Source organism: Calonectris borealis, chromosome 7 (assembly GCF_964195595.1).
Source record: "Calonectris borealis chromosome 7, bCalBor7.hap1.2, whole genome shotgun sequence".
NCBI classification, from domain to species: Eukaryota; Metazoa; Chordata; class Aves; order Procellariiformes; family Procellariidae; genus Calonectris; species Calonectris borealis.
Window position 1 is genome coordinate 23,917,127 of NC_134318.1, and position 12,888 is coordinate 23,930,014.

The 12,888-nt window shown below is 43.6% G+C and overlaps 1 protein-coding gene across 2 annotated transcripts in view; it reads right to left on the reverse strand.

Moving 5' to 3' along the window:
- VSTM4 (V-set and transmembrane domain containing 4) overlaps window positions 1-12,888 on the reverse strand; it is a 42,272-nt gene that overhangs the window by 12,239 nt on the left and 17,145 nt on the right. For both annotated transcript variants that reach the window (XM_075154617.1, XM_075154619.1), the window contains exons 5-7: window positions 10,229-10,262; window positions 5,114-5,226; window positions 4,204-4,265 (exon numbers count right to left, since the gene is read on the reverse strand). In XM_075154617.1, the coding sequence (XP_075010718.1) occupies window positions 4,204-4,265; window positions 5,114-5,226; window positions 10,229-10,262 (209 nt within the window). The remainder of the gene's footprint in view (window positions 1-4,203; window positions 4,266-5,113; window positions 5,227-10,228; window positions 10,263-12,888) is intronic.

A 12,888-nucleotide genomic window follows, 5' to 3' on the forward strand; every position in this document is an offset into this window, starting at 1 on the left:
GCCTTGTGGACATGGCAGGAGCAGGGAAGCTGTCCTTTGAACGAATACTTGCAAATTCCAGACTTTCAGACATGTTACTCATTACTGAGTACACACTTTCAGTGCAGGGACTGTCCTGACCTGCACTGGCTGGCACTCAGCACATTGTCAGCACTTAGCCTATAAGGATAAATAAGGATGCGATTTTCAAAGCTGCAGAAAGAAACCTGAGCTTCCCATTTCTGTTACATCTGTAAAAACATGGGAGTCCAGATTTCTGAGCTGGCTTTGCAAATCTCAGCATAAAATATAAGTGGTGCCTGAAAAAGGCAGACAGGCAGGCAGAACTAGTGAAAAAGGTTATGCTTTCACTCAAAGTTAACAAAATGACTTCCAGAAATTTCCCTCAGTCTTAGATAACCATAAGACCTTCCTGTTTCTAAGGTAGCTTTTACAACACCATCATCAAAAGAAAATCTCAGCGATCGTGTGGTGCCGGGCCACCAGTGGTCCAATCCATGCTGAGATAAACAATGCTGTCTATGCTGTATGAGGTGAAGGTGGAAGGATGCTTCTCTTAAATAGCTCAGCTATGGTCACTGAAAGCACTTTGCTTCAGAAGTCACACAGGACCAATATGTATTCTGTGGTGGGGAACAAGAGAAGCCAGATACACTCCAGTAAAGAGGTTATTCAAGTCAGCCAACCCTTATGTACTGTGCGCTTTACATGTTACAATGTGTTTGAAGAACTAAGCCCAAGGGAATCACTTGTAATACAGGATATATTTACCTGATTTCAAAGTGGGACGATTATATGACTTAGCAGAGGCCACATAAGTCAGCAGCAGAATGAGGAAGACTCCCTATAGCCTGTCTTACCCATGCAGGTATTCCTGCCCTTAAAATTCAGTGTGAAAATGATGAAGTCAACAAAAGTTTTGCGTAAGTAAAGATTACAGGATTTGGTCTACCCTGAAGTCTCATGTCCTTTCCGCTGGCCCTAGTGAATCACACCAGAGCTCATAAGCTTGGTGGTACAACCTTCATGAAAAGACACTGAAACCTTTTCATTTAGATGATGTTCTATAACTGACACTCTTGGGCTATGACAACTAATCTCTAGGAGGCAATGAAAGGCTCACCAGAAAATTTGGTTGAGGAAGTATAAGATTTATCTCTACCAACTCAAAGGGCTAAGTACTTAAGGCTATAGCAGAACAGTCCTTAGAGAGCAGAATTTGTGGGCCCCTAGAATTTTCTTCTTCCTAATGACTCTCTGTGCTTCCTGCATGCTATAAAAACCATCTCTTTTTGCATTTCAGCATGTCTATTTCCTTTGATCTGTACACATTTCTCATTGATGCTAATAGAGAATGACACTGATGGGGAATATTTTTGCAACAAGGGGGGCATAGAATTGTTATTCTGGCTAAAGCAAAAGCAATATGACTTAAGTAGAGTTTTTAAAAGGCTTTACTCAAGGCTGTGCAATTGAACATGATACTAGGCTTTCTCTCTCTTTTTTTTTTTAATTTTCATTGAGATTATGTCCATATTTTATCCAGGTTATTGTATTCTTGTAAAATTATACTGCAACCCACTCTAGCACGTTAACAACAAAAGAAATTCTCTAGCTTATTATAAACATCTTTCAAGAAACCAGAAGCACATGTCCTCTGGAAATAATTTTGCTGGTATTTAGGTTATTACAAAAAATTTCCCAAAACACTGGAATTATTTTGTAATGTTCCCTTATACTCTAGCTTGTTTGTTTAGGTTTTCTAGAATATTCTCTTGGTGCCCTGGTGTGGTACCTTCCTTGGGTTGCACAGGGAAGCTGCAGAAGTCGTCCAGAAACTCAGCAATTTGAGTCTGTCTTTGCAGTGATGATTACCTAGTAACTATGTGCCATCAATGAAAAAAGACCTAGTGCAGACACCAGCTGTGTGATAATTACAGTTGGAAAGAAAAAATTCTTTTATCCTGCAGAGATTTGGCAGGATGACGATAGTATTTTTTTGCCCCAAAGCAGACTGAAAATTTAAAATCTGAGAAATTTTTGAGAATTTAAAAAATGGGGAGGCAAGTACGGTGAAAATCAGTAAAATGTTTCATTTAGATGAATTTGATGTCTTTTTCTCTGTAATTATTACCATTTTGTATCTTTGTTGAAACTTCTGTTACTTCAATTACTTTAAGTTCCTCACTGAAAAATCATTTAAAACCAGAAAAATTTGATATTTTTCTTTTTTCTGAGAATACTAAAACATGGGGGTTTAACCAACTGTGTTATGAAGGGAGGCAAGAGGAACAGAAATGGGAAACAGCTCTGGGGAATGTCCTGCTTAGCTTCTGAATGTGCCTTATAGACTGACTTGGGTTTAGTTTACTTTGCCCTTTAAAGTATTGCTACGTGAGTTTGGGTCTTGAAAATGCTTTAGATAATATTTGTTGGATTACTTTTTGACTTAAAACTAACTCACGTCCACAGATCGTGTGTTTTCTGCAGGCTACGATGTCTCTCTAGGGGCACTCTGAGGTGAAACGTGAAAGGGAAAAGAGCAGAGCCAGACTCAAGTCCGACAGCAAGGCGTTAAAACCGAGTCTGCTGATTGTACGCAGCATGCGGATCCTCAGTCACGCTAGGGAAAACAAAGCTGACTTCATTGTTTGAAAAGGCTTTATTCCTGCTCACCTCCAAATCGTTTGAACCTTGACTGGGGTTGCATAGCAGGAAGGGAAGAGCAAACAGCTATTTGTGGCCCACATCTTTGGATTTATTCCAGAAAGAAAAAGCATCTGGAAACAGATTTACCTCCAGTTCAGCATGTGCTTTATTGACCTGCAGGAAGAGTCTGAGTGGTTTAATGGATGAGAGCTTTTCCTCGGTGGGCTGAAGACTAACTGATTTCTGATGGAGCCGCGTGCCTGGGCACAGTGATTAATGCAGTGCGCGTGGCAAAGGGTGGCTGTCGTCCCCTGATGCCAAGCGCTCTCATCTGCGTCTGTGTACTCTCAGCATAGCTTTGGCCTGACACAATTACCTACATGGATATAAGGTTTTTTTCATAGACTTTTAAAACTCTACCTCTTCCTCTACTGAAACCTGACCTGTATGAGCAGAGCCTGGCCAAGGTGCAATCCCTGCAGGACCAGCAGAGGAGAGGTGAGCTCCGTATCCAAGCAGCGGTATCACCTAAGATTTTAGCTGAGATGTTCTGAAGTCACCTGGCATTATGCCCAGGTATCCTGGGTTGTACGCTGACCATGCTTAAGAGGGCAGAGGTTATTTATTGGCAATTGGTGGGAAGGTTCCCAATTCTAACCCTCATCTGAATGTGAAGCCATCACAGAGGCGTTCGGGTTACTCACATGGCCTAACTAGGCACCCAACTTCACCTAAGTTAGGGAGTTAGTCACTCTGGGTTCTCTCTATTGCCAGAGAAGGGAGAAAGGATGCCCAAAAGGCAACTCAGAGCATCTAGTCTGAATTAGGAGCATCAGGCTCCTACTCTAACTCATCTCTCATTCTACTGACTATATGGGGAGCATAGCAGTCCAGCCTCTTTATATAGGCGGCTGAAAATAGTTGGTATAAAACTCTGTGTCTATTACCCCTGGATGTCTTGTCCAGGTATTGCTTTGTTACTAAAGCAGAGAAACATCTCTTCATCTATTTGACTTGTCTGGTGAACATCTGCAGGTTTTTTTTCATACAGAAATTCATATCCAACAGAAACTGGCATATGAGTTTTTCTTTTCCTTAATATGAGCTATATACATACATTTCATTCCTGCAACTTCAGTTATTCCTGACTTACATCACTGTAGGGCAGAAACAGGTCCCCCGTTTCTGAATTGAAAAGTCTCAAAAGCAGTGTGACTAGTGCAGTCATGATTCTGTCAGAAACTGGTATTTTTTCCGAAGCACCAGCTGCCAGAAGCATGTGACAATCAATAGCAGGTTTCGTTTAAGAACGGGCTAAATTTGTAAACACGACGACTGCTAGAAAGCTGGAAAACATAATCTAGTATAACCTAATGCTCAAAAAGAAAAGAGCCAAGACAATTCATCACTTGAAAAAGTAATACTTAGGAAAAAAGGACTTCTATGATTTTTAAGCCAATTTATAGTTTCTGAACCTAGAGTTCTGGCAACATTACAGCAATTGTATTGAGAGAAAAGAATATGGAGCAAATAATGTCATAGAAAATTACTTACCAGGATCAATTTTCTTTGAGGTTTCAAGAGCTTGGGCTTAGGAAAATTATTGGCTATTGGAGCTATGGAAATAAATATTAATGGATCATTTTGTATTATCATTATTCACTGTCATTTTTAGTATATGCATTAGCAATTTATACATTACAGATTAATAGTGGATTAGGAGCAAACACATGTACTTACACCAGAGTTTAACTGTATTTCAAGTAACGTATTTTATAATGAAACATGGGGCTTATGAATTAGAAAAATTCATAAGATTAAAGAATCTGATATGCAAAACATGCTGTTTGTGTGCAGAAGCCAGAGCAAATACACCTCTTGAGATCTGGTCACTTGTGATCACAGTAAACATGCAGGTCCTTTCCCTCCTCTCTCCCAGTGGCTCAGCACTGCAGTAGTGTTCAGAATGTATGCCCAAGAGTTTGTGTGATTGACGCTGGAGGCAATTACAAACCCTCTTTGAAAGTGAGGTTCCCCAAGAGGTTGATCTTTATCTGCTCAGCTTGCTTGACTTCTCAAGTGCACCTGCAATTTTATGAGTGCAATGTGCTGGCTTCCCTTGGTCTATCCCCAACATGAAATTTCATCTTGCCTAACTTTAATTTTCTCTTTGAGCAGGGTGAATATTGCTCCAGAGGTTCCTCTCTCTTCTCTGAGTAGTGGGAGCTGAGACATCTTGCCTGGACCTGGTGACCAGCTTTTCCATAGCTAAAGCTGCAGGGAGGCGAGAGCCTGGTCCCAGCAGCAGGCTCGGGCCATTTCTCCCCCACCGATGGGAGCGAGCACAGGTCGCCCCACAGGCACGCTCAGTGGCAGAGCGCAGGAGTCCCGACAACTCGTGCTCTGCTGTCCCTCCGTGGTTGTGCTCAGGATTTGAAATATCTCTGCATCTCTCTTTTCATACCTTTTGCTGGGATGGCTGGTGGCTGCTCCACTTTCTCTTTCTCTTTCTTTTTCTTTACCTTCTTGGGCTGTAGAGGGGACATGCTTGTCACACTGGTAACTGTCTCCCCTGAGCTGCAAAGCAGAGACCCATAGGTGAGGGAAAAGTGAAGGCAATGGAGGGAAAGACAGTTTGTCCCAGTGAGTTCATGCAAACACATCACTTTCCACTTGTAAGAGTCCCTGCCCAACAACTTGGATTTTGACCTGCCTGAAAAACCTCTTACGGGGGTTGGAAATACTCTGGGTCTTGCATTTTTTTCAACCATACAGCCTGGCTGAGAAACTCAGGAGTCTGATCCGTCCTGGCACAGAAAACGCAAAGCGTCAGGTTTAAACAAGACTCATTTCATAGCACCTATTCTGTAAAAACATGTATGACCTGACTGCTGCACCCAAGAGGAGCATGTACCCCTCTGTCCTCGAGGGCCAGAGGCACAGATGGGTTAGGTGACTTGCGTAAGCTCACACGGAAAGTGTATGGCAAAGCAAAATCTTCGATGTGGTTTCTGGGCTAAGACTGGCTGAGGGGCCAGCAGCCCAGGAGAGCGTGCAGCACGCCTTCGGACAGCTCACAAACCCACATTTGAAAAAGCTAGCTTTTTACAAGAGGCTGGTGTGTTCAGGGCATCTAAAATGGAGAAACTATGCCCCAGTCTCTAAACTCAGGCATTCTCCCGTACATCCGTGCTGAAGAAGCACTAGTAGGTATGAGGGAAGAGTACAAGCTATATTGTAAACAGACTCCTGTCCAAGAAAGCTTCTGTGTTTGGACTATTGCAGTTTAACATCCTCTAAGTCTGGGTTTTTTACCCTCAGCATCTCCCAAAGTCTGAGGTAGTATATCCTGCTTTGAATATTTAAGGCTTGGATACGCCGTCCGGTTGCAGCGATTGTCACCATGTGTCAGCTGAGCTGTGGTAACTGGCTGTGCAGGTGCTCCTAGCTTGCAACTAATGTGAAATAAAATTGTATGGGCTTAGCTGGTAATGAAAGAAATCTTAACTTACAGCTGGGGTGGGAGGAGAGTGCATAGCGGTTAGTTATGGTGGTGGAGGTGACTTGGTAAGCAGTTCTTGCTCAGATGCATCTGACCGTGGGCTCGCCCTGGGAAAGATTAACGCAGTATGGTTGTGGGGACTTTCCTGTTCTGTGCTGGTGAGTTACACCACACAATGGGATCCAACCAGGGTCTCCATAGTCATAACACTGACAACACTGAATTCACTGAATTTTAAATCATTTGTCCCAAGTTGCTGTTCCTCTCCAGGTTCTTTTGCATAATGAAACATTCTCTTTATATTAATAGAATAAAATATTCAAACTGGGCCAAAGTCTTAATGAAAGTTAAGATGTCTCTGCTATTGCCCACACAAGAATAACAAAATAACAGACATTATTGTTTTACACGGCTGTAAATCCAAATGAATGTCACTACCATTGGTAAAATCACTCTGGATTTACACTTGTGTAGATTACAAAAAGCCTCTGGTTTGCTGATTTTCCTGAGTTCTGTTCCACGTACTCAGTCCAAAACACAGGTTTGCTGCCAAACTTTTTTTAAAGTGTTTAAAAGGTAAAATATTTTCATGATTTATAAATAAACCACATCAATTATGTAACTAAGGGTTGCATTAAAATAATTTCCAAGTCTGCCTGCACTATTGTGAACCTATCCCACAACAACCATTTGTTTCGATATTAAAATCAAAACATGAAATTGTTTAAAACCAGCAGGAAATGACTGTCCTGCCTAGCTCCGTTGCCCAAACACAGCAAACTGCAAAGAACAAAGAATACCAAAAAGGGGACGAGAATGATTTTTTAATGTTTTTTGTTTTAATAATCCAAGGTCATTAAGGCAGATGTGTAGCTTAAAGATACTATCATTCTGATACAGCTACTTTAAGCACAATATATGAAAAGGCTTAGTGTCAATTCATTGCATTAGTTATTATTCCTGCTTTGCCACTGAAAAAAGTGAAGCTACAGAGAAATGTATTTGTAGCTTACACTTTTCTTTTAAATGCCAGGGCCATACAGGGTTAACTAATTCTGGCAGATACAATAACCGTACTTGCTGTCTTAGAACCAAGCTCCTCAAACCAAACAAGGAGGCTCAGAAAAGACTCCTTGGCTCCGAAACACTGCCTCTTTGTGAGCTTGTCTTGTTCTATGTCTAAAAGGAAAGTTAGTTTTTTATCTCCAGCTCCTCCTCCAGCCTCCTGGCTTCTATTTCAGCAGTGTCATATTGTGCATTTCTTGAAGGATCTAATGAGTTTTTAGAGAGCAAGAAAAAGACAGGAGTTTGGGGAAAAAACCTGTGGAAGGTGTCTAACAATCATGGCACCAGGACAGCAGTTTCCCTAGAGGTCATGGCTGGTATTTCTGGCACATACTGTCCCAAGAGCTGGCAAACTACTGCAATTTTGGGCTTTCCTAGACTTATCAGAGTCAAGGATGTGGGACTTTTCCTATGGTTGTATAGGTCAGCTATTCCCTCTCGTCTGCAGGGGGATGACAAAAAATTCACCTGAGTGAACTGGGAGCTGCTTCGACGTTTTCCAAATCGGGGAGCTGCGTGAGAAGGTGCCAGGGGAGGACTGGGTATTTGGTTCTGGTTCAGCCTGGCAGAATTCGCTCCTACGCCGTTAGATCGGCACCGTGGAACCAAGGCATGAGACGGACAGCTTTCTGAGGTGAACACTTTTTTCACCTCAAATTATCTGTCTCCAGAAGAGCAGTTACTGAAGGACTGGAGAGTTCAGGCCAAAACAAATAAATAAAAGACAGAAGAAAGAATTCCTGTTTTCAAAGCTACACCTCCTGGGGGTTTCTGGATCTGAAAATTGACAAAATGAGCTAATAACAAGGAAGATAATAATATGGAGGATATTTAAAGAAAAGAAAACCCCAGAAAATAGAAATAGAATTAGGTGGTTTAGAAAACCCAAAATAACTGTACTTTTTATTTAGGTATTTATTTTTAAAATGTGGGAAACAAATGGGTCTTGGTTAACTCATTTTTTTCCCTAATTTGTTATTGGTCAAGTAGCAAACCAAAACCCAAACATTTGCTTTGTTCTACTCAGGAAATCTGGATTTAATTTTCTTTTCTACCAAGGCCATTTTGTGAGACCTGGGGCAAATCACTTAGCCCTTTGTGCTTCAAATTCCAATTAAGTAAAAACACCATTATGATGTCAAGACATGAAATATTTTAAGATGCTTAGGTATTACTGCAGCGGGAGTAGAGACATTTCTTAGACACTGGACTATTAACGTAATTTTGAAACTGGATTCTGCTCTGAGTTTGAAATATCACTAAGGGAGTTGGAGCTGAGCCTGTCTAATCAAGGCTGAGTTTTGCACAGCGTAGTCATTTTGATAGGCAGGAATCTCATGCAAATTAGTTCATCAGTTTGGCCTAATGGATATTTAGACACTGGGTTTTGGGTCTAAATGTGTTGAATTAAGTTCCAAGACAAGGAGTGCACACATGAAGAGAAGTGAGTTCAAAAGAATTAATGGTTTGTGTTTTGAGCAGAGGGGGAAAATAAATGGTACAAAGTGTGAAACATAAAAATTATGATACTGGTAACACTTTCACGGCTATTTAGTTTTAAAGCCCTGAAGTCAATGCACTTCAGATATGCATTTGTAGGATCGGGGCTTTCATTAGCGTATCTTGCTGCACTGAAATACATGAAACCTTATTTTTATCCATATAGAGTCATGCATTTCTTTCACTTCCGGAGACTCCATTTTACAGTGAAAAAATCATGTGGTCTTGTTTTCCCCCTGCTACTCAGCTCCTAAGTTTAGTGTTTGCAGTAGTATCACTACCACATCATGTATTCCCAGAGAGGCAGATTCTGTATTACGAGTCTTTTTATCTGACTGCCATGCTGCATTCTTTCAGTCATCTTTTTAATCGGGTCTTATTTTTCTCCTCTTATTGTGTTCTCTACCAATCTACGCTGATTTCTTCCCCCTCCCCCTTCTTTTTTTTGTTTTTGTAATTCCAACTTTGTCCCAGCAGCTAATAAAGAAGGGGAAAGAGAAAACATCCAGGGAAAAAATGAAAACTGCTGAGCTGTCTCTGTAAATTTTTGGTGTGGTGCAATGGCTGGTCAGGGTCACAGAACAAAGATCTTTCCATGAATAACATGAAAGTTTCAGTTTGTACTGGCCTCTCCTGAACTCTGTTGCTTTGTGGTGACTTCAGTTACATCCGAGTGTCGGTTAGATTGAATACAGCGATAATCCCATGAGAATGCACTAAAAATTACACTATTTGAGGATCTACGATATATCTAGGATATCTAAAAAGATACTACGAGAAATAGTATCTGTGATACCAAGTGGTACTGGATTTAAACTACAAGGCTAGAAACACATGTTTTATGTCACTGAAAACTGGGAAACAGCTGCTGTTCTGTGTTTTTATGAGGCATCCCTCTTTAATCTTTTTTGTTTGTAAAATACTTCTGTCATCTTTTTTTTAATGCAGTTCCAGCACAATTTATATCTCAAGAAGATCATATGAAGGCAATCAGCTTTATCGCCCCACACAATCAAAAACTTTTGGCAGCCAGTGGTATTTAAAGGGACAGTGATTAATGACTGCAGCAGAAGTAGAATTTTTCCCATCACTTGGAGCCTTCAGCTGGGAACAGACTCTGGGCCTAGAAAATCTGCTTTTGAGCCCCACTCCCTGTTCCTGGGTGCAGGAATCACTAGGTAACGTTGTGGTTTGTTTTATGTACATGGATGGTTTAAGTCATTACCATCTGGTGAGGTGTTGGGAAACCCTAGAAACCACACAGCAATTCAGAGCCTCAAGGAGAGGCTTGTCTCTGAAGCACCTGCAGGACCTACAGCTAGATAGCCCAGGTAGATCTCCCTTATCATGCACAGCAGATGTTGGCTTGCAGTCACGTTCATGAGTCATGGACCCAGGACTCTTCATCTCCTGTAGGCATTTTGGAAAACACTACTCATCTTCAGTATACACAGCAAAACAAAGCCAGAACTGGTGCCTTGGGTTATAGTAAAGAAAAGTGTAATCTCCTACCTGTTCTGGGGGCATTTCACCAGGTAATGCTTCACTGTTAAAGAAAAGAAAAAAGAAGGAAAATGTGGCTTCACACCAACACAGTTTATGAGTTACAAATGGGCACTGCAAATAGACCTGTGTGCTGAGACTGTGGAGTTGCCAGGTTGTTACACTGGGAGAGCTGCTAATCATCACCATACATTATATTGTGCGTTAGACAATATGCACAGCTAGGCTTGGGAGAGGGGAATGTATCAAACAACACCAAAAATCTGCTGTGGAAGTGCTGGGCAACACACATTCCAGTGGTCAGCCCAGCCAAAAGACAGCTTGCTAAGGAAAAGAACAGCAGGCCAGTAATTTTACTTTGAAGACTTTTATTTCCCTTGTGGTGCCTCTATTTATTTCCAGAAGCCTGAAATAAACCATTCACCCACAGGAGCCACTGCTGTTCCTAATGTAAGCTAGACTGTGGCCTCAGGCATAAAGGGATTGCCTCCTGGGATCAGATCAGAGGTCCAGTCCAGCCACTATTCTGCCTCTACAGCTGTGTGTGTGAGCTGAATAAATCCTTCTGCTTCGTATTCCTTTGAATCAGTAGTCCTGAGCAAGGGCAGCTCCCCCCCTGCAGCCTTTTAGGAGCCAGGGTTATTAAGATGCTCTTTTGTGGCTTAGTGGCTTCTGTGCCCTGCCCAAGCTGTGCCACGTGCTGGGTGCGGAGGCACGCAGGCAGGAGAGGCTCTGGCTCTTCTGGTCAACCCACTGCCAACTTATTTCTCAGCAGGAAAAGAGGGTGCATCCCTGGGCCATGAAGTGAAGTTGAACACATAGACACCCCCCTCCCTTCATGTTCTCTGTTCTTTAAAAGGCCATGAAAACCAGCCAACAGTGCACTTACACGATTATGCTCCTCTCTACAGGAACGTTTTCGTATTTGGTCTTACCTAAACTCTCCCATTTTAAGGAAGCTACACATCTCCTAGGGGGTGCATTTTAGTCCTAAGGAAAGGGGATCTGAGAGCACTAGGAACTGGGGCTAACACAGGGCCCATGTCTAAGCCAGCCAAGGCAGTGCCACCATCTATCCATGGCCTTTTTTAGATGTACAGGAGCACAGTAGGCTAGACCCTTCGGGAGTAAGGCGATGCTCATGTACACTGTTGACATGCTTTTGAGCATCTCCAGGTATGTATATTACGTATACAGTAAATACTCCAAGCCTTTGAACCAGGGATTGGGAAGAGCAACCACTCGTGTAACAAATGGGCATAGCCTTCTACCAAAACCAGAGAGAGGTTGCCAGCCGCAACCGTGGCTGCTTCCCACAGCACCCCATAGCTGCCCCGTGCTATAGGCCAGCCCCAGCTGCAGCGCGAATCCGATCAAACCGAGGGAGCTCCTTTGGTGAGCAACTGGGTTCAGTATCTCAGAGCCCTCAGGCGAGCCAGGATCTGCTCAGGTTTCACAGACAGACACTCCAGAGGGATCATCTCCAGCTTCACCTACTGCAAATCCCAACTTTTAGTTCAGGTATGAGCTGCTCTTTGTCCCAGGCCGGGACAGGGTTGGGCAGAGTTTTCCCTCCCTTTTCTCCCCGCACTTACTTGGGTGTCTGCCTCCACGCCCTGGGTGTGGGGGTGGGGTGGGGTTGGATCGGGTCGGGTTGGGTTGTTGTGGGGTGAGGCAGGGCGGGGCAGGGCAGGGCAGGGCAGGGCAGGGCAGGGCGGGGTGGGGCGGGGCGGGGCGGGGCGGGGCGGGTCAGATGATCCTCCTTGTGGTATTAGGGCTGAGGAACTGGGAGAGGAAGCTGGAGTGGTGGGAGAGTGGAGGGAGCTGCTGGTGTCTCTGTCACAGGGATGGGGTGACTGGAGAGGTTCAGGGAGAAGCCCTGATGGAAATTTGCCCAGCAAGGTGAGGTAAGGATATAGTTTTGGTTGCCCTGGGCTCAAGGGGAAGAGCAGAGCCAGGCTTCTCTTGAAGCACCTCTGAGGAAGGTGATGTGGCAACCACATCACTGAAGGTGGAAGAAGGCTGTGCCTGGAGCCTGCCTGGAGGCTTGGGGTGATGCAAAGCAACTGCTTTGCTGTCCCTGTCTTTTCTCCTTTCCTCAAGAAAGGATGGACTTCATGATTTCACTGCAGGTTCCCTTCACATGAATACTAGCATCTGCCTAGTCCAGCCCAGGATGGAGCTATGGAGTGCTGAGGATGGAGAGGAGGTAAGATAACACTTTTTGAGGAGTGATGCCTTATTCTAACAGCCTGAATGAGAGAGCGTTGCTGTTGGCTGACAGGATGGATATCTTGCGGTCAGACCCTAATCCCTGGAAGGTGCTTCTGGAGGGGGCAGAGGAGTGTTGAGGGAGGAGAGGGCTCTTTGTGCCCCATGCCCATATGGCTGAGTGGAAACAGCACCTCCCGGGGAACTGCTGCTCCCTGGGGCAGGGGTTCAGGGCTGAACCTGCTACCATGGCCCAGAGGCTGTGGGGAGAAAAAGCAATACGGGGCTGGTGGAGACTGTCCCCGTCACTGACACTTCTTCCACTGCTGCTTCAGAAATTTTAATTCCCTGATGCTTGACTGGATGCCGAGCCAATTAATGTGGCTCCAGAAAATACTCTGATCAGGTGGTCGTAGCTGAAAGACTTGCCTGAAAATCTTATCATTGTACACTGAGTG